At 44.5% G+C, this 25,641-nt stretch overlaps 1 protein-coding gene across 1 annotated transcript in view; it reads left to right on the top strand.

The window, feature by feature from the left end:
• Nucleotides 1-2,151: 2,151 nt before the first annotated feature.
• The window catches only part of SMURF2 (SMAD specific E3 ubiquitin protein ligase 2), a 159,879-nt gene continuing 136,389 nt past the window's right edge, over nucleotides 2,152-25,641 (top strand). Inside the window, exon 1 of the mRNA XM_032616027.1 lies at nucleotides 2,152-2,191. Coding sequence (XP_032471918.1) covers nucleotides 2,164-2,191 — 28 coding nt within the window. The 5' untranslated portion in view covers nucleotides 2,152-2,163. The remainder of the gene's footprint in view (nucleotides 2,192-25,641) is intronic.

Genomic DNA, 25,641 nt, shown 5'->3' with positions numbered 1-25,641 from the left:
ATAAGCTATTGTATTGGTTAGGATCCCACTTGAAATTAGAGGCGAGTTTAATAAAGGGATTATTTACATAGGTGTGTGTATCAGTCAGGGTTCTCCAGAGAAACAGAACCAATAGGATATATAGATATAGACATAGATATATAGAAAGGGATTTATTATGAGGGATTGGCTCATGCATTATGGAGACTGAGAATTTCCACAATCTGCCATCTGCAAGCTGGAAGCCCAGAAAAACTAGTGGAATAAGTTCCAGTTGAGACCCCAAAGCCTGAGAACCAGGGGAGCCAATGGTGTAAGTCCCAGTCCAAGTCCAAAGGCCTGAGAACCAGGAATGCCAGTGTCTGAGGGTGGGAGAAGATGAATGTTCCAGCTCAACAGAGAGAGCAAATTGGCCTTTCCTCTGCCTTTTTGTTCTATTCGAGCTTTCAGTGGATTGGATGGTGATCATCCACATTGGTGAAGACAACCTTCTTTACTCAGTTTACTGATTCAAATGCTAACCTCTTCCAGAAACACCCTCACAGGTGCACCCAGAAATAATGTTTTAGCAGCTGTCTGGGCATCTCTAAGTCCAGTCAAGTTGATGCATAAAATTAACCATTACGGTGTGGGGCAGTTGTAGAGGTCGCCAGGATTAGGAACATTGGGCAGCCTTTACCACCTTTAGACCCGGAGGGGTAAGAAGAAGGGCAATTACTGGGATATAGATGTAGAGAAGGCTGTGTGGATTGGGCCCCTTGACTACTCATTTGGCAGGGCATTTGGTCAAGGGATGTAGCCAATCTACAGTGACCCTTCAGGGAGGGAGAAAAGGGAATGGGTCTTCTAAACCCACTCTCCTATCTCTTGTGAGCGCTCCCTTTGGTCAAACATGAGTGGTTACCAGAGGTGAGGGGCCCCATCATTGTAGTTCACACAGGGCATCCTCCTTGGCACAGAGCAGGGCACAGAGGCGGATGGAAAGTGAATCTGGAGGAGAGGGCAAACAGAAGATACCCTCCCAGTCTGCAATTTTGCCTGTCAGCAGACACTCTTCCTTCCATCCATTGAGAAATGAGTGGCTTTGGTAAAGGGGGCCCATTGAGTCTCATTAATATTATGTCATTGCATAGTGATGTCAATTTGGCCCTACTACCACTCTCAGCTGAAACTTCAGCTTTTCTTCATATAAGCTAAAGGATAGAAAAAAGAGGTGACAGCCCCAGCCTCTGTAACAGGTCATGAGGCCCAAGTTGCTCCCAGAGCCACCAGCTTCTACCACTAACTCTACTGTCCCCTCACCTTCTACCAGCTCCATTGGACAGGGTCTTTGCTTGATGAGACCTTGGTGGTTTGGTCTTTATTGGGCACCACAGTTTTTCATTGATCAGTATCCCCGAGAAAGGAAGAACTAGGAGACACCTCAGTGAATCTCCTGGGTTCCAGACATGATCCTTCTTTTCCTCCATTTTGCAGCAGAAATCAAAATTTCCCTTGAAACCAGAATCAATCACCCCACCCAGTAGAGGGATCTCCTTCTCTGCCTGCTGGCTTAGTAGCATGAAGATCCCCAAATGGCCAGCGAGAAGTTTAAGCTTCCAATTCCTTAGAACCATGAGTGTGGCGGAACAATTACCTAGTGGAAACAGTCCCCACCTCAGGCACTAGAACCTTCAAACCCCCAAATCCAAGGCCAAAGGGTGGTAAAGCAAGACTTCTTCAAGTGCATTATTAGGTATAAGAGTGAGAGTGGCCATTCCTGTGCGACTTCTATTTCCTAGACCTATGCTTTCTAGTTTTGAAGAAGACAGCTCTAAGTATTGGCAGCTTTTTAAAACATAAAGTCACACCTAGTAGGCCAACACACCTACCCTACAGGGTGTCATCTCCTAGCTGATCCTGTAACTGAGGCTTCAGTAGTCCATTCTTCTCTTTTCCAAACCAGCTGCTTCTGGGTGGTGGGACATGTGTTAAGACCAGTGAATTCTGTGGATGTGAGCCCATTGCTGTACTTCTTTTGCATTAAAAGTGTTTGGAGATGACATCTTGTGGAGTATACAGTGATGGACAAGCTATTCTGTAAATCCACAGATTATGATATTGGCAGAAGCACTGCAAGCAGGGAAGATAATCTGAACCTGGAATATACATCCGTTCCTGTGAGGATAAGGCACAGCCCTGCCCATGATGGAAGGAGTCCACATGTTACGAGGTGACTGGCTGGTCTCTCCACCCTGGGAAGGATGCCATATTGAGAGATTAGTGTTGACCTCTGTTTGCAGAAAGGGCCCTTAGCAGTAGCAGTAGTCCAATTAGCTTGGGTAAGGGGAAGTCTTTGTTGCTGAGTCCAGGCATAGATTCCATTCTGGCTGCCATGGCCACTTTGGCCATGGGCATTGAGGAAGCACTGGGGTGAAAGGAAAAAGAGCCCAAATGACATCCACAGGGTGGATCATCCTATCCACCTCATTTATGGGCATATATGTGGCTCTTATTAAGCATATATGTGGGGCATAAATATTTTCACATCCTGGGCCCATTCCAAAGGGTCCATCCTCATAGGTCTCCCACAGAAACTTAAAACATTTTTTTTTCTTTTGATGTGGACAATTTTTAAAGTCTGTATTGAATTTGTCACAATATTCTGTTTTATGTTTTGGTTTTTTGGCCTCAAGCCCTGTGGGATCTTAGCTCCCCAACTGGGGATCGAACCCACGGCCCCTGTCGTGGAAGCACAGAGTTTTAACCACTGGACCACCAGGGAAGTCCCTATTTTTTTTTTTTTTTTTTTTTTGCGGTACGCGGGCCTCTCACTGTTGTGGCCTCTCCCGTTGCGGAGCACAGGATCCGGACGCACAGGCTCAGCGGCCATGGCTCACGGGCCCAGCCGCTCCGCAGCATGTGGGATCTTCTCGGACCGGGGCACGAACCCGCGTCCCCTGCATTGGCAGGTGGACTCTCAACCACTGCGCCACCAGGGAAGCCCTATTTTTGGTTTTTTAAGGAACCTCCATACTGTTTTCCATAGTGGCTGCACCAATTTACATTTCCACCAACAGTGTAGGAGGGTTCCCTTTTTTTAAAAAAATTATTTATTTGTGTGCATTGGGTCTTAGTTGCAGCACATGGGACCTTCATTGCGGCACGCAGACTTCTCTCTAGTTGTGGCACATAGGCTTAGTTGCACCGCGGCACTTGAGATCTTAGTTCCCCCACCTGGGGTTGAACCCGCATCCCCTGCATTGGAAGGCAGTTTCTTAACCACTGGACCACCAGGAAAGTCCCTAGGAGTGTTCCCTTTCTCCACACCCTCTTCAGCATCTGTTATTTTTAGGCTTTTTTAATGATGGCCATTCTGACTGGTGTGAGGTGATATCTCATTGTGGTTTGCATTTCTCTAATAGTTAGTGATGTTGAGCATCTTTTCATGTGCTTATTGGCCATCTGTATGTCTTCTTTAGAGAAATGTCTATTTTGGTCTTCTGCCCATTTTTTGGATTGGGTTGTTTGGATTTTTTTTTGCTTTTTTTTTGTCTTTTAACTTTTTTTTTTATTGAAATAGAGTTGATTTACAATGCTGTGCCAATCTCTGCTGTACAGTAAAGTGACTCAGTTATACACATAGAGACATTCTTTCTTTTCCATTATGGTTTATCCCAGGAGATTAGATATAGTTCTCTTGTTTTGTTATTGAGTTGTATGAGCTGTTTGTATATTTTAGAAATTAAGCCCTGGTCAGTTGCATCGTTTGCAAATATTTTCTCCCATTCTATAGGTTGTCTTTTCATTTTGTTTATGGTTTCCTTTGCTGTGCAAAAGCTTATACATTTGATTAGGTCCAGTTTGTTTAGTTTTGCTTTTATTTCTATTGCCTTGGGAGACTTAGAAAAGCATTGGTACGATTTATGTCAGAGAATGTTTTGCCTATGTGAGGGAGTATTCTAACTTCACTGATTTACATGTGGCTGTCCAACTTTCCCAACACCACTTGCTGGAGAGACTGTCTTTTCTCCATTGTATATTCTTGCCTTCTTTGTCAACGATTAATTGACTGTAGGTATGTGGGTTTATTCTCTAGAAACATCTTGTCACCAACTTTCCAGTCTTGTACTTTCTAAGCCCCTGACCAGTCAGCCAACCCATTAGCCACTGGCAGTATGTCAGTGTGGATCCATATCACAGGCCACCTTTCATTCCATACAAAGGGGACAAACCAGTTGTTTGGTCTGAAGTTCTGCCCAGTGGGAAGATTTTCCTTCACCACTGTTGCTCAGGGCTATGCCTGAGTGGGATGTAGTTGTCATCTACTTCAGCTGATGCCAGTGGACAGTATGACCTCAGCCAGAAACCAGGCCTACTGGTTCTTCTTCCTCCTCTTTTAACTGGTCATAAAGAAACTGCCTTGAGTCCCTAGGTATAGGATTGAGGGAAAGATGACAAAGCAGCGGGAACACCTTGTCACTCGCTCATTTGAACACTTGTGCTTTCTGGATCCTCTCAGGCCTGGATCCAACTGCATTTTATAGTGGAATGCTGCCGTGCATGTGACTTGGTGGCCTGTGATCCAGTGTTGACGCTCTACCTGGGCCCAGAAGCAAACCAGGAGCTGCTTTTCAAATGGGGAATAGTTACTGGTAGAAGAAGACATGACCTTTCTCCAATCTGTCACTCTCTTGTTGGGGCTTGTCAGTGCGCCAGAGTGTATCTCTGTTGGCCAGACACTCTTCCAGTTTCATTAGGTGTGCTGAGTCATAAGGCCCAAAGGCAGGGCAGTCTGCACTGTAGCCTGGATTGCTAGAGAGCTCTTTCTCACTCTACGCCCCACCAACACTGGCAGACTTCAGGTCACCCAGAGTGGCATGTCCAAATGTGATATATGCCATCTCTGAAATTCAGAGGTCTACCAGGGTTGCACCTTTTCCCTCATGGTGAACAATGCAAAGTGCAAAAACTTATCTTTTATTTTAGAAGGGATGTTCTCCCATGCCCCAGACCGCTGGACCCTAAAAACTTCACAATATCGTAGGCTTTGAAAGGCTATGCAGTTTATCTTCTACCCTCTGGAATGTGTTGGTTTACTAAGATATCTAAGGTGATTACTACTTGCAGCTCATCATTGTAATGAACCAACGTGATGTCTGTGGGCTAGCAAGATTATCGACGCTTTCTGGACTAGAATATGAGGGAGAAAGGAGAGCTAAGGGAGCCCTAAGGCAAAACAGTAAAGATCATCTGTATTGGTACCTCCTTGTGATTTTCTTTCCTGCTGGGCATAGGGGAAAAGTATTTTTCTGGTGAGTAGCTATGTATTAAGTGCCTAGAGTTGTAGCTGTAATTGGCACAGCTGGCACCTGATTACATCTGGGTAGCTCTCCTGACATTCTGCATAACCGCTTGGGACTTACACTATTCAGACAGGGGTGTTATAGGGCCTGTCCTTGCATATTTCAGGTCTTTGATGGTGGCACTAATTACTGCAGTTTCCCTAGGGGTTTGGTGTTGGTTTGGTTTTTGGTTTTTTGTTTGTTTGTTTTTTGTTTGACCGTACCACACAGCTTGTGGGATCTTAGTTCCCTGACCAGGGATTGAACCTGGGCCCATGGCAGTGAAAGCGCCGAGTCCTAACCACTGGCCTGCCAGGAACTCCCTGTTTTGTTTTTTCTGTTTATTTATTTATTTATTTTTGACTGCATTGGGTCTTTGTTGCTGCACGTGGGCTTTCTCTAGTTGCGTTGAGCGGGGGCTACTCTTCATTGCAGTGTGCGGGCTTCTCACTGCGGTGGCTTCTCTTGTTGTGGAGCACAGGCTCTAGGCACGCAGACTTCAGTAGTTGTGGCACGTGGGCTCAGTAGTTGTGGCTTGCTGGCTCTAGAGCGCAGGCTCACTAGTTGTGGCTCACGGGCTTAGTTGCTCCAGGGCATGTGGGATCTTCCCGGACCAGGGCTCGAACCCGTGTCCCCTGTATTGGCAGGTGGATTCTTAACCCCTGTGCCACCAGGGAAGTCCTGTTTTGTTTATAATTGAAGTATAGTTGATTTACAATGTCATGTTAGTTTCAGGTGTATAGCACAGCAGTTCAGTTATACATACATACATATATGTATTCAGGTATAGCTCCCTGTGCTATACAGTAGGTTATATTTTTTCTGTATAGTAGTATGTATGTGTTAATCCTGACCTCCTAATTTAGCCCTCCCCCCCACCTCCCTTTCCCCTTTAGTAACCATAAGTTTGTTTCCTATGTCTGTGAGTCTCTTTCGCTTTGGAAATAAGTTCATTTGTATTTTTTTTTAAAGATTCCACATATAAGTGATATCATGTGATATTTGTCTTTCTCTGTCTGACTTACTTCACTAAGTATGATAATCTCTAGGTCCATCCATGTTGCTTCAAATGGCATAAGTTCATTCTTTCTTATGGCTGAGTAATATTCCATTGTATATACACACCACATCTTTATCCATTCATCTGTCTATGGACATTTAGGTTGCTTCCATGGCTTAGCTATTTTAAATAGTGCTGCAGTGAATATTGGGGTGTGGTCCTGTTTTTTTTTTCAGTACACAGGCCTCTCACTGCTGTGGTCTCTCCTGTTGCAGAGCACAGGCTCCGGATGCGCAGGCTCAGCGGCCATGGCTCACGGGCCCAGCCGCTCTGCGGCATGTGGGATCCTTCCGGACCAGGGCACGAACCCTCGTCCCCTGCATCGGCAGGTGGACTCTCTACCACTGTGCCACCAGGGAAGCCTGTGGTCCTGTTTTTGATTTGCCATCCTGGTGGGGCATTGGGTAATAGGGAAGTTCCATAGCTTCTGTCTGGACATTCCTACTATAATATCCTCACTGCGCAGGTCAGAGCACCAATGTGGGAATTCTGCCCTTTATTGAGTGTATGGCACTGTAACAGATTGCCACAAATTGTGTGGCTTTAAACAACGCATAGTGATTATCTCACAGTTTGGGAGGTCAGAAGTCTGAAATGTGTCTCAATGAGTTCAAATCAAGGTGTCCACAGGGCTCCATTCCTTTCTGAAGGGTCTAAGGAAGGATCCATTTTCTTGCCTTTTTTAGCTCCTGGAGGCTGTGTGCGTTCCTTGGCTTGTGGCCTCTTCATTTTTAAAGCCAGAGATGGCTGGTCAAATCTTTCTGCATCACTCTGACACTGACTCTTCTGCCTCTCTCCTCCACATTTAAGGATACTTGTGATTACATTGGGACCACATTCTCCAGGATAATCTTCCTATTTCAAGGAAATCTGATTAGCGAACTTAATTCCATCCGCTCCCTTAATTCTCCTTTGCCTTGTAAAGTAACATATTCACAGGTTCTGGAGATAAGGATGTACACATCTTTGCAGGGGAGGACCATTATTCTGCCTACCACACGAAGTGTGTGTCTTCCTTGTATACATTCAGGGACTAGGAAAAGAACCACAGGGCCCTGGACTTGGGCCAGGATTCTGTTTACATCTGGTCTCCATAAATTCTTATTCTGACTAGTAGACTGCAGTGGTCTTTGGGGTCTCCAGAGACATCCATTCAGCGCTAATATCTAAGAACCCCGAGAAAGTCTGCGTGTATCTTTTCCCCTACTGCACAGCCACCATGGTAACTGGCCCTGGGGCCCTCTATGGAGGGTTTGGGGAAATATTCAAAGTATATACCTGTGACTGCATTACAGACCTTGTCTCAAAAGGTCTTGGCCTCTGTCTCAGACAGTGGGACCTGGATCTGGAAAATGGTAGCTCTGGGAACTGCACAGGAGGCCACGGCAACTATCAGGGAAACTTGAGTTAGATTTCTACCCACCAGACCTGGAATTTTTCCTCCTTATGTGTCAAGTAGCATCTTCTGAGGCCGCTCACCTACTTAATTCCCAGGAACCCTGTGATCAATTGGCCATCAATATAGATCCCCACAAGTCAGTGTAGTCTGATTACTATTCCTCTCTGTTGTTTATTAAGTAGTAATTGTGCCATGTGGTGTCTGACAAACACCCACCTGGCCTCTACCCTTCTGGCATTTGGCTATTCTCATTGAGATCAAAGACTCCTATTCCTCTGTGGCACCCTTGACCTCACCTCCAGTCCACAGTGACAGTCACCACAGAGCTCCTGAAGGATACTGGCGCCCCTGTCACATTTCTGTAAATGTCCTGGTAAAGGGAGTAGCCTCCAGGCCTTGAGGTGGAGGAAGGGAGATATGGTTGGCTGAGAGGTCACATAAAATTGACTCATTTAAACATCCCTATTTCTTTGAGTTTTCAGACTCCTTCTTCTACAGTCAGCATTCCAGGGAATTTTCAACCTCATTAACTTTAGGTCACAATTAAATTCAGTCTGAGTTAGCCATTGTAGGAGATTATTCATGCCAAACTCCAATGCCCGAACCTGGCTACATCCACGTCAGTGAATTCAACCCAATCAAACCTTTATTTACCCTCCTTAGGTTACTGTGCTTAGAATCCATTCCCAGGCATATATGCTCCCAGGACTCTTCCTGTGAATTGGCAAGGTCCTGCAGCTCTTTCCATGTGTAGGCCATCTCCTTCTGGGGCAGGCCAGCTGGGCTAAGTTGGGAATCTAACACTCCTTTTGGTCCTGGAGGAATGAGGAGATTGGAAATCCGTTTTGTGAAGCAACCGTGCTAAACGCAGTCGCTGAAGGCAGGGGTGAGTTGGTCCCCCAGACAGGAGAAGGGTTACCTGAGATGATAAGGGAAGTTCAAGGGGGTTTGAGAGTTCAGACTTCTTACCCTTCTCTGTAGCTACTCAGATGTCCCCATCCTAAGCCTCAGGGTCCCACCACTTCCCCACTGTGCCCTTCTCTGAACATTTAATTGGAGCTGCATTTCTGCTTTATGTAGAGTGAGGTCCTGGGTTCAGTTTTCAGCCATATACAGTCTGCAAGGACGAAATGAGGGCTCCTTCAAAGCTGCCACCAAGCCTTTCTCACTGGCCATTGGATTCTCAGTTCGACGTTCACAGCTTTCAGTTTTTCCTTTTCCCCACGTATTTTCTCTGGTGATGTCACTAGAAGCCAAGTGACTCCACAGTCTTTATAATGACCATTATTGCCATAGTATAAAAGTGCCCAAGTCCTTCCAGATCCTAGTGCCTTATCCTCTACCTGCCCTTCATCCCATGCCACCCCCAATAAGTTGAGTGATGATAATGCCACCGAACGCCATTGATTACACATGACCCATCTGTGCCCACCACTCCTACAAGGAGGTTATTGCCGCTCTCCTCAATTATATAAGCAATCCATCACAGGATTCTATTTTGAGGGGCTGCCCTGGGTACCGGGCCACCCCTGGTACCAATTAGTAGCAGGAAACAGGTAGCCCATTCAAATTGGGTAATATGAGAAGAGCTTAATGAAAGGAAGGTGAGGAAAACAAGGAAGAGTGGAATGCTTTGCCATGCCTGGTCCTGAAAGGGCAAGGGCAGGAGTGGTGACTGAAATCCAGAGATGGAGAGGGCTGCCTGACAGGAGCTGTGACCTTCGGTCGAGGGATGTAGCAGCCCGGTGGCAAGCTCTCAGAAAGGCAGCTAGAGGAATGAGCACCCTGACCATGGTCCCTTCCTCTGGTGTTCTCTTGGTGCCCCCATTGGCTGAGCCTATCAGAAACCAGGGTGAGGAAGCCCACTAATGTGGCCCTTAGATACCAGGGACATAAAACAGGATGGGGAAGGGTGAAGAGTGGATTTGAAGGGTCAAAATGTCCAGCAAGACTGTTATTATTATCATATGTATAATTCTGATGTTTAGCAATTCTTGAATTCCTGAGATCCATCTTACTTGATCATTTTAATTTATTTTCTATTCCCTAATGACTCCACTCAGCAAATATATTGTTTGGGATTTTTAATTCTCTGTTTTTATTTTCTAGCCAACTAAAGGATCGTTTCCCCAGTTGCAATTAGTTTTGAGGGAAATGTCCTTGTACTGGTGATTCTTCTTTTTGTGAGAGTCAAGGGGGTTTGTCCTAATGTTCTTGTCCTTAATATCCATCCCCCACCATACAATACCAGGAGAATATTTTCCTATTCTTTTTTTTAAAAAAATGTTTTCCTGTTCTTTTCCAGATCCCTATGCCACCTAGTTATAGCCTTACGAGTCAATGGAACCCAACATTTGCACATCATGATACACACAGGAAGTTGGACTTTTGCCTGGTGTGCTGGGGTAATCCACCAGGCTGCTTGTGGCTGGAGATACCCACCATGCCGGCCTCCCCTAATTGCCTGAAGGGCCGAGGGAACCACCCTCTCAGGCTCACCTCTACTCCGTTTGCCCCTAGATGTGGTTATTATGACCATGTTCTAATCTGTAAAATGTGAGGAGAAGTAATGTGTTCAACTTCCAGGCTGTGCCCTTAAAGGAAAATTGTGCCTTCCCCTTCCTTTCACCCGCTTCTTCTGGCTAGAGTGTGAATGTCATGGGTTGAGCCGTCTTGAACCATGCTCTTGGGATGGAGGAGCAACAAGACAGAAAGAGGCTGGCCCCGACAGCTAACAGAGAGAGAAACTTAGCTTCTTTTTTTTTTTTAACAGATCTTTATTGGAGTATAACTGTGTCACAATACCGTGTTAGTTTCTGTTGCACAACAAAGCGAATCAGCCATATGCATACACATGTCCCCATATCCCCTCCCCCTTGAGCCTCCCTCCCATCCTCCCTATGCCACCCCTCTAGGTCATTGCAAAGCACTGAGCCGATCTCCCTATGCTATGCCGCTGCTTCCCGTTAGCCAACTATTTTACATCCGATAGTGTATATCTGTCAATGCTACTCTCATTTCTCCCCAGCTTCGCCCTCCCACCCCGTGTCATCAAGTCCATTCTCTATGCCTGCCTCTTTATTCCTGCCCTGCAACTAGGCTCATCAGTACCACTTTTTTTTTTTTTTTTAGATTCCATATATATGTGTTAGCATACGGTATTTGTCTTTTTCTTTCTGACTTACTTCACTCTGTATGACAGACTCTGGGTCCATCCACCTCACTACAAATAACTCAATTTCATTTCTTTTTATGGCTGAGCAATATTCCATTGTATATATGTACCACATCTTCTTTATCCATTCATCTGTTGATGGACACTTAGGTTGCTTCCATGTCCTGGCTACTGTAAATAGTGCTGCAATGAACATTGTGGTGCATGTCTCTTTTTGAATTATGATTTTCTCAGGGTATATGCCCAGTAGTGGGATTGCTGGGTCATATGGTAGTTCTATTTTTAGTTTTTTAAGGAACCTCCATACTGTTTTCCATAGTGGTTGTATCAATTTACATTCCCACCAACAGTGTAGGAGGGTTCCCTTTTCACCACACCCTTTCCAGCATTTACTGTTTCTAGCTTTTGTGATAATGGCCATTCTGACCTGCGTGAGGTGATATCTCATTGTAGTTTTGATTTGCATTTCTCTAATAATTAGTGATGTTGAGTATCTTTTCACGTGCCTCTTGGCCATCTGTGTGTCTTCCTTGGTGAAATGTCTATTTAGGTCTTCCACCCATTTTTTAACTGGATTGTTTGTTTTTTTCTTATTGAGCTCCATGAACTCTTTGTATATTTTGGAGATTAATCTTTTGTCTGTTGTTTCATTTGCAAATATTTTCTCCCATTCTGAGGGTTGTCTTTTTGTCTTGTTTATAGTTTCCTTTGCTGTGCCAAAGCTTTTAAGTTTAATTAAGTCCCATTTGTTTATTTTTGTTTTTATTTCTGTTACTCTAGGAGGTGGGCCAAAAAAGATCTTGCTGTGGTTTATGTCAAAGAGGGTTTTTCCTATGTTTTCCTCTAAAAGTTTTATAGTGTCTGGTCTTACATTTAATTTAAGTCTTTAAGCCATTTGGAGTTTATTTTTGTGTATGCTGTTAGGTAGTGAAACTTAGCTTCTTTAAATCACTGTTATTTTGATTCTCTGTCACAGCAGCCAAATCCATTTCCTATTTAATATACCATTCAGTATATATTGACTTAACCTTATGATTTAAAATTTTCTTTTACATGGTGATTATTTTAAAAATTATAAGCAACGAGAAGCAGCCATGGACCAAGTGTGGACCCAAAGCAGGCAGCTCTGAGGCAATTACTGATAAAGTGTAGAGTTGTATTAAAAGCCTGCACCTTGGAGTCAGACAGCCCTGGGTTCAAATTCTGATTCAGCTAATACCTGCCTGTGGTCCTAGGGTGAAGAATTTAACTTCATGGGTCTCAGTTGTTGTTGTTGTTTTCCTTTTTTCTTTTTTTTTTTTTGGCTGTGCTGCATGGCTTGTGGGATCTCAGTTACCCCACAAGGGATTGAACCCGGGTCCTGGCAGTGAAAGCGCTGAGCCCTAAACAGTGGACGGCCAGGGAATTCGCTCGGTTTTCTTATGTGTAAGATGCTGTGATAACTAAATCTTCTAGCAGCATTCAGTGGCCTAGACAGGGCTTTAGCCAATAGGAGCTGCATGCCACTGCCCTCTCTCCCTAGGGATTTGTCTCCCTCTCTGCCTCTTTTCCTCCCATCCTGTTCTTGATCTCCTGTGCTTTCTTTACTTTCACTTTCTGGGTTGCTTCTGCCTTAAGCAGGACTCCTATGACCAGTTGGTGTGTTTTACCTTTAGATGCCTTCAGGAGGCCCGGAGGTCTTCCTGGCTGACCTGTTATTTATTCTCCCTTCTTCTGCAGAGATGCTGCTTCAGCTCACTAGGAGATTCTCTCTCTTTCTTTCTCTCTTCACGGGACCGGACCATGGGCTGCAGAGAAATCCCCCCGGCGCCATGGTGACCAAGCCCAACTTTGTGACCCGCCAGGCCATCCCGTCGGTGCAAGCCATCCCCTTTCTTTTCCTTTACCTTCCCTCTTAACCCTGAGGAAGCCCAGGACAGGGAGCTGGCGCCCTGGGCACCAAGTCAGTGGTGAGGCACAGCTGGCAGTGGAGAGTGTTGGGCCAGGACAGTCCGGGCCTTTGATACATCAGATCTTGAAGGAAGGCCACCCACTCTTCTCCATGTTTCTCTGGGGGCTTGTTCCTGGGAGTTGCAGTACATGTTTGATACTTCCTTGGAGAATGTATGCAGAAAAAAAAAAAGAAGAAAACAGAGAGGGAAGGAAACAGGAACCAAAATGTCACTTATCCCATGAGGGAGCTGAGGCCCAGTTCTGAGTCCTCAATCGGCAGAGGGAGCCCGCTTCCTGTGGTGCCCTCGTTTCTCAGGCATGGGTACCACCTTGGCCCCGAAGGTCCCAGATCACCTCACCCTTCCCTGAGCACTCGACTTATTGTGCAGACACAGAAAGGTGACCAGTGTCTGGTGGCTTGATGGGACAGACTTGTAGGGACTTCCTGCCTTTTGATGCATGCCATTCCTGTGAGCTGGGCTGGGCCTCTGAAGACGAGAGGACCCTTTAGACTTCCTGAGTGTTTCAACATTTGGACTCTTGGGGTTTGTGGTCGGAGACACTGGCATGAACATTGTGTTCTATAATGTGTGCCTTCCAGGCCCAATAAAGTTAACAAGCAAAGCTTTGTGCAAACCGCCCCCTAACCAAACTGACCCAGAGGGTCTGAATGGCCCTTGACCTTGCTGCCTTTAGTGGAGGATGAGTGAACGGCTGGCTGGCTCTGGGAGGACAAGGGGAACTGCCCAGCTGAGGGGGAGGTGACAGCATGACCTTCTACTGAACCATCCCCTGACCTCCACTCTGGCACCTTGGAGCTCCCTCCCCAGGTCACTAGAGATTTCTCGATATTGCTAAGGGCCACACGTATGTTACTGCAGTCTAATCCTCTTCTCACTTTCAGATGAGGAAACAGAGGCTCAGTGAGATTAAGCCATTTCACGTGAGGCCAAGTGGGAGAGTCTGGGGAGAGGTTGTGGCTGGTTTCAGCCCTGTGAGGCCTCTGCTGAGTGGAAGGGGTCAGCGTCCCCAGCGGGTCCCCTTCCTGTTGGCTAGTTCTCCTCTGCCTCCCAAGCATCCGTCCCCTGTCCTGGCGACTGTTTCCAGGGTGGACATGGGACCTAAGCAGGCCCAGTCGAATCTCAGAGAGCGTGCCTTTCAGAAACTTCCAACCTGACCTGGGTAGAACTGTGAAAAGGGGATCTCTAGCAACTTAGTCAAACTTGACCATGTCTCCCCTCACCCCCCATGATTCTGGGAATAGGGTGACTAACCCTCCTGGTTTTCCTGGGACTCTCCTGGTTTTAAAACTCAAAGTCCCATGTCCTGGGAAAAACCCTCATTCTCAGGCAAACTGGAAGTGGTGTTCACGCTACCGGAAAGATCGGTTGCTTAGCCTTCCATCTCCAGCTTCTAGAAAGGAAAAAATGAGCTGGGAGTAAGGTGAGGGGAAATTACAGGAGAGGAGAACTCAAGACAGCCTAGAGGTGGCCCCACCTTTCTGGCTGTCACACAGAAGAAGGGGCTCAGAAAAAAGATGGACCAGTTTCTGCTAAACGTGACCAAGGGCTAGGGTGGGGAGCTCCTCCTGTGGGAGCATTTAAAAGAGAATTTAGCAGAATGGATGCCTGCTTTGGGGCCCACCTCCAGGCCATTCCCAAGATGATTCCATGTCTTCCATCAAGAAAGATCCCTTTGTTTCTCAGTCTACAGGAAGCACATAGAAGAATGTAGATTTTTACATATTGACGTAAAAAGATGCTCACGACAAATTGCTTAAGCAAAAAAAGTAGGTTGCAGATGCTTTGCACCATATGAGCTCTTTTCTGTAAGTAAATGTATTAGAAGAAGCCTGCCAGGATGAGACCTCCTGCTACCTTTAACGTCTTATCAAAGACAAGCTTAAAGATTCTTGCTTTGGTTTTCAGAGAGGAAGAAGACAAAATACCCCAGCTTTTATTATAATACTCATAATGTTCATAACAACTTTCCAAGCTTTGAGCTGCTCACTGCATTTCACCATAAACGCAAGGCCCAGAGCTTGTCTGGAGATTGCTGTGGTCACGCCAAGTGTTGAGAGAGTTTTCTTGCTTTTTCTGTTCTTCTGGGAACTTGAATTAATGCATCTGCCCATTTCTATGCCGAGCACTGTGTTTGTGGTTCTTTTCTTTTCTTTTTTAATTAATTTATTTATTATTTATTTTTGGCTGTGTTGGGTCTTCGTTTCTGTACGAGGGCTTTCTCTAGTTGCGGCGAGCGGGGGCCACTCTTCATCGCGGTGCGCGGGCCTCTCACTGTCACGGCCTCTCTTGTTGAGGAGCACAGGCTCCAGACGCACAGGCTCAGTAGTTGTGGCTCACGGGCCTAGTTGCTCTGCGGCATGTGGGATCTTGCCAGAACAGGGCTCGAACCCGTGTCCCCTGCATTGGCAGGCAGATTCTCAACCACTGCGCCACCAGGGAAGCCCTGTGGTTCTTTTCTTATACAGCCAAATTAATTTTCATCAAAAGTTTCCTGGTACAGGTTTTGTGACATTAATGCCCTTTAGCCAAAATGCAGAGTCCAAATTTTTGAGCCCACCAGGGCAGAGCTACTGTGGAGAATCTGCAGGAACTGTTTTTCTCTCTTCTGGCTGCCAAATAAGACTTCAGGCCACAGCCTCCATGGTCTTGAGGCTAGACCACCTCAGCAGTGCTGGGAGATTCCTCTGCTCGGGCCCCTGAGCGTGGGCCCCGGGCTCGTTCAGGCCAAGCTTGCTTTCTTGCCCACTCTGGGGAAAGGCACAGAAAGCAGGTTTCCGAGAGATCCCTGGGCAATGGGCTTTTAGACCGTCTAACCTCTGACCTCAAATCAAGATTAGTAAAACGACTTGCTAGAAAGGTACTCCCTTTGACATTTCCTACAGAGCCTTAACACAGCCACTCTCGATCCTCTCTCTGCCACTGAGTTATTCCTCCCCCAGATGGCAGACACGGCACCAAGACGTGCTGCCTCGCCAAGTGTTCATTTCCTCACTCATATCATCCCCAGGGAGACGCTGGCACAGAAGCAGGTTAATCTCACAGCGCACCAGAGCTGGCTGTGGGCTTGGAATCAGCATTCTCTCCCCTTCAGCAATCAGTCACCCAAGCTGGGAACCCCAAAGAAGGAAACACCTGTTCGCCCTGTCTTAGGGTTGGGCCGCACATTCCCCAAGATACAGTGAGTCACCATGAGACCATGGAGCAGAATTTACTCATCCCCCAGGAATGGACCCTTGGAAGGCTCCAGAATGACTAGCCTCAAGTGTTCTGTCTCAGGCACAGGGCATTTCCCCCCCAACCATGTCTGCAGTCACTTCCTCTCTGGACACATCCTGTTTCTGAGAGCAGGCAACTTGCCAGGCAGATCGCAGCCTCTGTTGCTGGAAGCAGACGGGCGGAGACATCCTTCCTCTAATTTCTAGTACCTAATCCCATCTTCCTTCCCAGTCAGAGATATTGATCAGCATCTCTGCTTTTCCCAGGTCCCTGCATGCCAGGAAGGGAGAGTATAGAAGGAAAATGTTTCTATAGGCAACTCCAACTTACTGGAGATGCTTAGAAACCACCTCTGATTTGTCATCAGCTTCTCAGGCACGGGTAATCAAGAAAGGATCTGGGGCAAGGATCCTTTCCATCCATTCATTCACTCAGACAATAAATATTTATTTAGTACCTACTATGTGCCAAGCCTATTCTAGATGCTGGACTACGGAGGTAAACAAAACATAAAAATCAATGTCCTCATGGCAATTAGGTATGATCCACTGGCAGGGACAGCTGATAAACAGATAAAACATATAAAAATTATGGCATGTAAGAGTGATAAATGCTAAGTGGAGAAAACAAAGCTGGGAAAGCAAATATGAAATGCTGAGCACAGAGAGAAGTATGAAATGTTCAACAAGGGGGCTGGAGAAGTCTTTGCTGGAAGAAGAAGTTTTGAGTAAAGACTGGAAGGAGGCAAGGAAGTGAGCAGTGGGGGGCAAGAGCATTCTAGGCAGAGGCAGTAGCACGTGCAAAGGCCCTGAGGTGGAAGTGTGCCTGGGCTGTTTGGTGAACGGGGGAAAGGCCAGTGTGGCTACAATGGAGTGAGGAGGGGAAAGGCACAGGAGTCAAAGTCAGAGAGGTAAAGGGAGCCATACCATGCTGTAACCTGTGAGTAGTAGTATGGACTTTGGTTGTCACTCTGTGATATGGGATGCCACAGGAGAATTTTAATACAAGAGTGACAGGGAGCCAGGAGACCACTTAGATGGGCACTGCAATAGTCTAGGGGAGAGATAATGATGGTCTAGAGAGGTAGGGCAGGGGGTATGGTGACCAGTGGTTCCAGAATATTCTGAAGATAGAGCTCACAGGATCTGCTGATAGGATACGGCGTATGAAAAAATACAAGGAGAAAAAGATAACACCAATGTTTTTAGCTCAAGTAAATTGAAGAATGGAGCTGCTATTAATTAAGATGGGGACCCCTGTAGGAGGAGCTGGTCCAGGGCAGAATATCAAGAATTTGGTTTTGGCCATAGAAAGTTTGAGATGCCTATTAGACATCCACATGGAGTTGTCGAGTAGGCTATGCAGACATGGGTCTGTGGTTCAGAGTAGAGGTCCTGGCTAGAGATATAACTTTGGAGTCATGCTTTTAGTGCTGGCTCCAGCTAGCTTGGGTTTTATTTCATGTGCTGAACTTTTGAAAAATATAATCTTTAAAGACTTCTAGTAAGTGATCCTTTAAAGATGTAGGTCAGATTATGCGATTTCTCTACTTTGAACCTTCAAATGATTTCCCTTTTCAGATTAAAAAGCAAAATCTGAGGACAGTTTGGTAGTGTCTACCAAAGAAAAACCCATGCCCCCAGATCCCATCCCTGATAGCTACTCAACTGAAATGCATACTCACGTGTTCCAAAAGACACAAACGAGAATGAATGCTCATAGCAGTATTATTCGAAATAGTCCTCAAACTGGAAACAATCCAAATGTTGATCAGTGGTAGAATAGAGAGAGAAATGGTAGTTTATTCACACAGTGCAATACCACACAGTAACGAAAAAAACAAACCATGACTATACATAACAACGTGGACAAATCTCATGAACATAACATTAAATGAACAAAGTCAGACACCAAAGGGTAATACTGTATGATTCCATGTAGTTTTGCATGTAGTTCAAAAATAGGCAAAATTAATCTATGGTAATAGAAGTTGAAGTCATGGTTATCCTTGGGGTGATAATGACAAAGGAGGCATGAGAGAGGCTTCAGGGCTGCTGGCAGTGTTCTGAAGTTCAGTTGGGAAGGTGGTTTAAATGGGTGAGTCCAGTTGGTGAAAATTCATTGAGTTGTACATTTACAATTTGTGTACTTTTCTCTACCTGCGTTGTATGTCTATACAAAGCTTACACAAAGTCCTTATCTAAAAGGCCCTGCGTGGCAATGCCACGCCCTCTCCCCAACCCCCTTTTCCGACTGCACCCAAACTTTGCTCACTCCACTCAATATGTTGTTTTCCAACATACACTGTTGGTTGTTCCTCCCTTGAGGGTTTTGTACTTCCAGCTCCCTCTGCTTCCAGATCTCTACACAGCCTGCTTCCTAGCCTAATCAGGTCTCTGCTTGAACTTCTCCTCATCAGAGAACTCTCCCCTGACAAACCTCTGCGAAATAACATCTTCCACCACTTTTGTCTCCTTACCCTTCTTAATCTTTCCTAAGCATTTACCACTGCTTTACATATTATGGGTTTCTTTCTTCATTAATTTATTGTCTATCTCTCTTACTAGAATCTAGATTGAGAATAGATACTTTGTTTTCATTCATTTTTGTATTTGCAGTGCCTGAATCGGGGCCTGGCACATGGTAGGTGTTCAGTAAATGTTTACTGGATGAGTTAATGCAATATACAACACAAATAAGCCAGACATCGTTCCCGCCCTCATTGAGAAAAGAACGCTTAGATCTTTAAAAGGAGTGTAAATAGTCTAGCTAGCTCTGAGGTAGGAGTTGTATTTCTTTGCGTTTTCATAGGGTCTAGGACAGGGACTGACCTATAGAGCGGATTTTCAATGAATGATTATTGTGGTCTTCAAAGCTACATTTCTGGGCTTAGAAATTCATTCCCTCAAAGAAAGAATGAAGACAATTGACTGAATAAATACATGAATATTTTTAGTCCCATCTGGTTTCCAAGCCATAGAAAGGAGACTGGATCCTAGCCCACTGGCAAGTTCTTGAAATCAAGTTTGTGTGTGTGTGTCTGGTGTGCTAACACCATCAATTTATTGGAGATCACCAAATTGTACCACATTTGGACATCTTGACAAGAGCACTACATTCTGAGTAGCAATTCTAGGGTATCGGGGCTCCCAGCGTGCGGAGACTGGACTTGTCTTGATAAGTAGGATTAAGGCAGGGCAGCAAGGAGCTCTAAGTAAGAACTTAAGACAGGGCTCCAGAAAGGGAACCCTCCTACACTGTTGGTGGGAATGTAAACTGGTGCAGCCAGTATGGAAAACAGTATGGAGGTTCCTTAAAAAACTAAAAATAGAGTTGCCATATGATCCAGCAATCCCACTCCTGGGCATATATCTGGACAAAAACTTGAATTCAAAAAGACACATGCACCCCTACGTTCATAGCAGCACTATTCGCAATAGCCAAGACATGGAAACAACCTAAATGTCCATCGACAGATGAATGGATAAAGAAGATGTGGTACTTATGTACAATGGAACACTACTCAACCATAAAAAAGAATGAAATAGGGGGGTGGGAGGGAGGTCCAAGAGTGAGGGTATATATGTATACATATAGCTGATTCACTTCAGAAACTAATACAATATTGTAAAACAATTATCCTTCAATTAAAAAAAAACTAAAAAAAAATGAAATAATGCCATTTGTAGCAACATGGATGGACCTAGAGATTATCTTACTAAGTGAAGTAAGTCAGAAAGAAAAAGACAAATAGCATATGACATCACTTATATGTGCAATCTAAAATATGACACAGGGACTTCCCTGGTGGCGCAGTGGATAAGACACTGCACTCCCAGTACAGGGGGTCCGGTTTGATCCCTGGTCAGGGAACTAGATCCCACGTGCATGCTGCAACTAAGAGTTCACATGCCACAAGTAGGGAGCCCGCCTGCTGTAACTAAGGAGCACACGAGCCGCAACTAAGACCCGGCGCAACCAAATAAATAAATAAATAAAATAAAATATGACACAAAAGAACTTATTTACGAAACAGACTCACAGATATAGAGGACGAACTTGTGGTTGCCAAGAGGAAGGGGGAGTGGGGGAGGGATGGATTGGGAGTTTGGGATTAGCAGATGCAAGCTATTATATGTAGAATGGATGAACAACAAGGTCCTACTGTGTAGCACAGGGAACTATATTCAATATCCTGTGATAAACCATAATGGAAAAGAATATGAAAAAGAATGTGTATATATGTACAGCTGAATCACTTTGCTATACAGCAGAAATTAATACAGCATTGTAAATCAACTATAATTCAATAAAATAGATTTTAAAAAGACAGGGCTCCGGATTTGGGGAGGAACAGGGGCATTGGGTAGGGGACCAAGGAGGACAGGTCACTAGTTCAAGGATGTGCCTGGGCTGGTATCCTGGCTGGGAGTCTCACGTCCATTCATATCTTCAAGTTGGCCATCCCTGCCCTGTTCTGATAGTGATGTGAGCATTTGGCCACAGCGTGCAATAGGCTTCACCTGCACTGCCCAACTCTAAACCCAGAGTGCTGGCCTCCTGGGTGCATGAGAGGATCATGGGATTTAAAGGGTTACATGACTGGTCATAACCCTCCTCCTGCCTGTTGGGTCTTTTATCCCACCAGCTCACATACCTTCTCAAATAGTAATTAACCTCCCCACAGCCCCAAGTGGAAGCTAGAGACTTTAAACACAGTGTTCCTTGTTCAGCTGGGAGAAAAGAGGCAGGAGCACTTCTAAGTGTCTTGGCTGGAGGGCACGCACAGTGAGTCAGCGACATCTCCCAGGAGGGGGGTCTGGAGTCCTGTCCACAAGTGACATGTTTTACTTTAATCACTACCCCACCCAGCGCCTTCTTGTCGCTTCCTTCACAGCTCTGTGGTGTCTGTTACCACTCCTCCACCAGCTTGCCCTCTCCCAAAAATGTGTTGGAATTTTTCAACCATGAGATATTTTGCTTCCTTTGTTTTTCTTCTTTCCTCATAGGTTTGTAATCTTTTTATTTCTTTACTATCATTGTAATGAGCTCTCCCGAGACAGAGGAGAAAAACCCATATGGACAGTCTGCCATTATTAAAAATTAAATTTGAAAATTATACTGATACCACCGCTTTCAAAAAATTCAGGGAAAAAAAGGTAGGGGGAATCTCTTGTCTCTCCTCCCAACAAAACCACTATTATCCTCCGGTGTTTTGCTCATATGATTCTTTGCTATGCATGTTTTCAGAATGTGGTCATATTCTTGGTTTGCATAAAGTTTATATCCTTCTTTTTTCACTTGACATTTGTATCAGAAGCATTTCCCCTACATTTTGACATACTCTTTTTAATCATCGCTTTAAAGGGATTTCATCAGGGAGATTTACAAGAATACACTTTAACCAGAATCCTATTGTTGGTCTCTGTTACCAGATATTTAAGGTGTCCCTGGTATTCATAAGGGGTGTCTATACTCAGTTTTTTTTATAAACTAGAAGAAGGTATCACTTGAATGTTTTCAGTGAAATTTGATATATTATAAGGGTATATAAATTAATGGGGGATATAGATAACTAAAAAAAAAACAGTGTTGGGGACAACTGAGTAGCCAACTGGAAGAAAAAAACCCTCAAATCCATATCTTGAACTAGGACATATTTCAAGATCACCAAATATTTAGATGTCCAAAAAAAAAAAAAACCCTAAGAAGCTATAAAAATACTTGAAAAATCCACTGGAGAATTTTTTTATTGTTTCATAAATGAAAATCTTGTCCAAGTATGGAACGAAGTCCAGCATCCATAAAATTTAAAAATGAATAAATATGATCATATAAAATCTAATTTCTTCATGGCAGAAACCTCTATACAAACTGTCAAAAGAAAAATGACAAACTGTGAAATACATTTTCGATTTTGAATACAGAAAGGGCTAATTTCTCTAATATATTAAGAGTTTCTACAATTGGTAAGGGAACAAGCCAGTAACCTAGTGGAAAATGGTCAAAGACTATATAGAGATATTTCACAGAAAAGGAAACAAAATATTTTTAAACATATGAAAAAATGTTCACTTTAAGAGCAATTCATTGGAAAATTACCTGGACAGTAACACTATTTCTTCAGATTGAGAGGGACCAAAAATGCAGTTTAGCTTCATGGTTAAGATCCTAAACCCTAGCTTAGAGAACCTTGGTTTGAATCCCCATCCCACCGTCTATGAGTTAGGTGGGTACGTTTACCATTTAACTCATTGATTTATCATGAGCAACGATGCCCTTTTGTGATATTGTGATTTATACATTTGGTCTTGGTCCTGTGGCTGGCACAGAGCTCCTAAAACCCTTGGAATTTCCAAAGTGAGGAGAGTGGTAAAGGTGTCTTTTGTTATGTTAATATGATCTATGGTTAGGGGCTGGTTGCCAGGAGACCCAACCAAGTAATTAGAGAGTTAGCACTTTCAGTCCCACCTCCCCAACCTCCTGGGAGTGGGAGGGGCTGGAGATTGAGTTCAATTACCAATGGCCAATGATTTAATCAATCATGCCTGTGTGCTGAAACCTCCATAAAAACCCAAAAAGGAGAGGGTTCTGAGAGCTTCGGGGTTGGTGAACATGTGGAGATTGGTGAGGGTACCGCTTTGGGAGAGAGCATGGAAGCTCCTTACCCTTTCCATGTACCTTGTTCCATGCATCTCTTCCATCTGTCTGTTCCTGAATTAAATCCTCTTGTAATAAACTGGTAATCTAGTAAGTAAAATGTTTCTCTGAGTTCTGTGAGCTGCTCTAGCAAATTAATTGAAACTAAGGAGTGGGTTGCTGGAACCTCTGATCTGTAGCCAGTCAGTCAGAAGTACAGGCAATAACCTAGGCTTGTGATCAGCCTCTGAAGGGGGATGTGGGCAGTCTTGTAGGACTGAGCCTTTAACCTGTGCAATCTGATGCTATCAGGTAGTGTAGAACTGAATTGAACTGTAGGATACCCAGCTGGTGTCAGAGCATTGCTTGGTGGTGTGTGGGGGAAACCTCTATCTACACATTGGAATTTGGGTGCAGAACCCTTTTGACTTTATAAGGGTATTTGTTGTACTGTTGACTAATTAGCAAAAGATTGGAAACAACCTAATAAAGGATGGGTTAAATAAGTTAAGATATAACCAAGTTATGCACTGAGAGGGATGAGAATTCAAGAAAACAAGGTGTGAAAAAGATTATGTATTATCAGTTTCCAAACTGTAATATTGGCTAGTCCCTAATATTGTCCCTAAGCGGGGGGCTGGGACAAGATTTCACTGTGTATCCCTTTGTATTTTTTGATTTTTGAGTGAAATTTGTTGCCCATTCACAGAAAACTAATGTTTCCATTTTAAAAATAGAAGCTGCCAGCAGTAGGACTGATCTTTTTTTTTTTTTTTTTTAGAGATCAAAATATCAGCTTTATTATCAATGAAATAAAGAGCTAGTTGACTTGTTCTCCAGTCATGCCCCCTGCGAGATCTCCCTGGTTAGAGAGAACTGCCGACCTTGCCTCGGAGGGACAGAGCCCATCTTTGCATTAGGAGACCATTAGCTTTCAAGGTGAGAGAACCAACCCCTCAGGGGTGGGGCCATACATGCTCAGTTCCTTTTCCCAAAATCACTCATCAGATGAGACACCTCTCTGTTGAGACGGAATGAAGACTGATCTTTTAAAAAAATTTATTATTTTTGGCTACGTTGGGTCTTCGTTGCTGTGCGTGGGCTTTCTCTAGTTGCGGGGGGTGCTACTCTTCTTTGCGGTGCGCAGACTTCTCATTGCAGTGGCTTCGCCTGTTGCGGAGCACGGGCTCTAGGCGCGTGGGCTTTAGTAGTTGTGGCTCGCGGTCTCTAGGCGTGCAGGCTCAGTAGTTGTGGCACACAGGCTTAGTTGCTCCACAGCATGTGGGATCTTCCTGGACTAGGGATCGAACCCGTGTCCTCTGCATTGGCAGGCGGATTCTTAACCACTGCGCCACCAGGGGAGCATAGGACTGATCTTTAGGAAGACCCCTTTGGGTGGCTCCTTGTGGTCAGGTACATGTAAAGCAAAGAGCACCCCAGACTCAGGGCTTCCAAGAGTTCAGAGTGTGAGACCATTCCATCCAAACTCTTTGGACGGCAGAGCTCAAAAGTTGTGGGGAAGTGGTGGGAAAATCTTCCCTTAATGAGGCTTCATAGTATTAGTCTCACTAATGGGCTGAGATGATCCTCATTGTCGTCCAAAAGACACTGGAGGGTGGGGGCGTGGGGTGGGGGGAGGTGCTGGAGGAGGAACTCACCAGGGTGCGCCAGGGAGGGGCTGGGGCCGGAAGCCTGCCCTCCTGGGGGAATGAGCAGCGGTAGCCAACCTGTGCCCAAGTGCCCAGCAGCCTCCTTCCAACCCTCTGGGAGAGCCACCCAGCAACTGTGGCAGAGATGGGCCCCTTTGGTGACTGACCCATTTTCTCAGTCAAAAAGAAGCACAGAAGCTTTTGGGGAAAGCTTCTTGGGATAAAAGAAAGACAGCAACTTGTCTCCAGTCATGTAAATTATAGAGAAGATGGGTCCTTATTTTTGTCCCTTTGCTGGAGAAACAGGGCACATGCTTAAATAATATCGTGATGAGCAGCTCTCTACTTAGTGCTTTCCCACATCCTATATTATTGGTTTTTTGAATCAGATTCTGAGAAGTGAGATTATGGTAAAGTTATGGACATTTTATATATGACTTTGTCAAAGAGTTACATCCAAGTTATATATTTCCAGCTGTGTAAAAGACAGAGTCCTTCCACATGATGACTTGAGCATGAAAGTTCATAATCACCAAAGAGTAGAAACATCCCAAATGCCCATGATGAATAGATAGACAAAAATGAGGTCTATTCATACAATAGAATATTATTCATTAATGAAAAGGATTGTAATACTGACATGCTATGACATGGATGAACTTTGAAAACATTATAGTGAATAAAAGAAGCCAGTCACAAAAGACCACTTACTGTAAATCCATTTATTTGAAATGTCCACAATAAGCAAATCTAAAAAGGCAGAAAGTAGATTTGCGGTTGTCTATTGCTGAAGGAGAGAGGGGTGGGAAGTGACTTTTAGTGGGTTCAGTGTTTCTTTCTGGGGTGATGAAAATGTTCTAAAATTAGATAGTGATATGGTTGTACAACTCTGTGAATACACTAAAACCCACTGGATTGTACACTTTAAAAGGATGAATTGCATGGCAAGTGAATTATACCTCAATAAGGCTATTATAAAAAAAAGGCAGTGAGTTCTATGAAACTCTAACATGAGGTTATTCTTTATTGTTGTATTTTCCTGATTCAATCAATTATACATATTTTAACGTTTGAATAATTAAAAAAATTTTTATAGGGAAACCTTTATTTTAAAAAATTTTTATTTTTTTAACATCTCTATTGGAGTATAATTGCTCCACAATGGTGTGTCAGTTTCTGCTTTACAACAAAATGAATCAGCTATACATATACATATATCCCCATTAAATATTTTTGAATATTAAA

Source organism: Phocoena sinus, chromosome 20 (genome assembly GCF_008692025.1).
Source record: "Phocoena sinus isolate mPhoSin1 chromosome 20, mPhoSin1.pri, whole genome shotgun sequence".
Lineage (NCBI taxonomy): Eukaryota > Metazoa > Chordata > Mammalia > Artiodactyla > Phocoenidae > Phocoena > Phocoena sinus.
The sequence above is the reverse complement of the archived record's forward strand: the minus strand, read 5'-3'. Positions and strand labels throughout refer to the sequence as shown.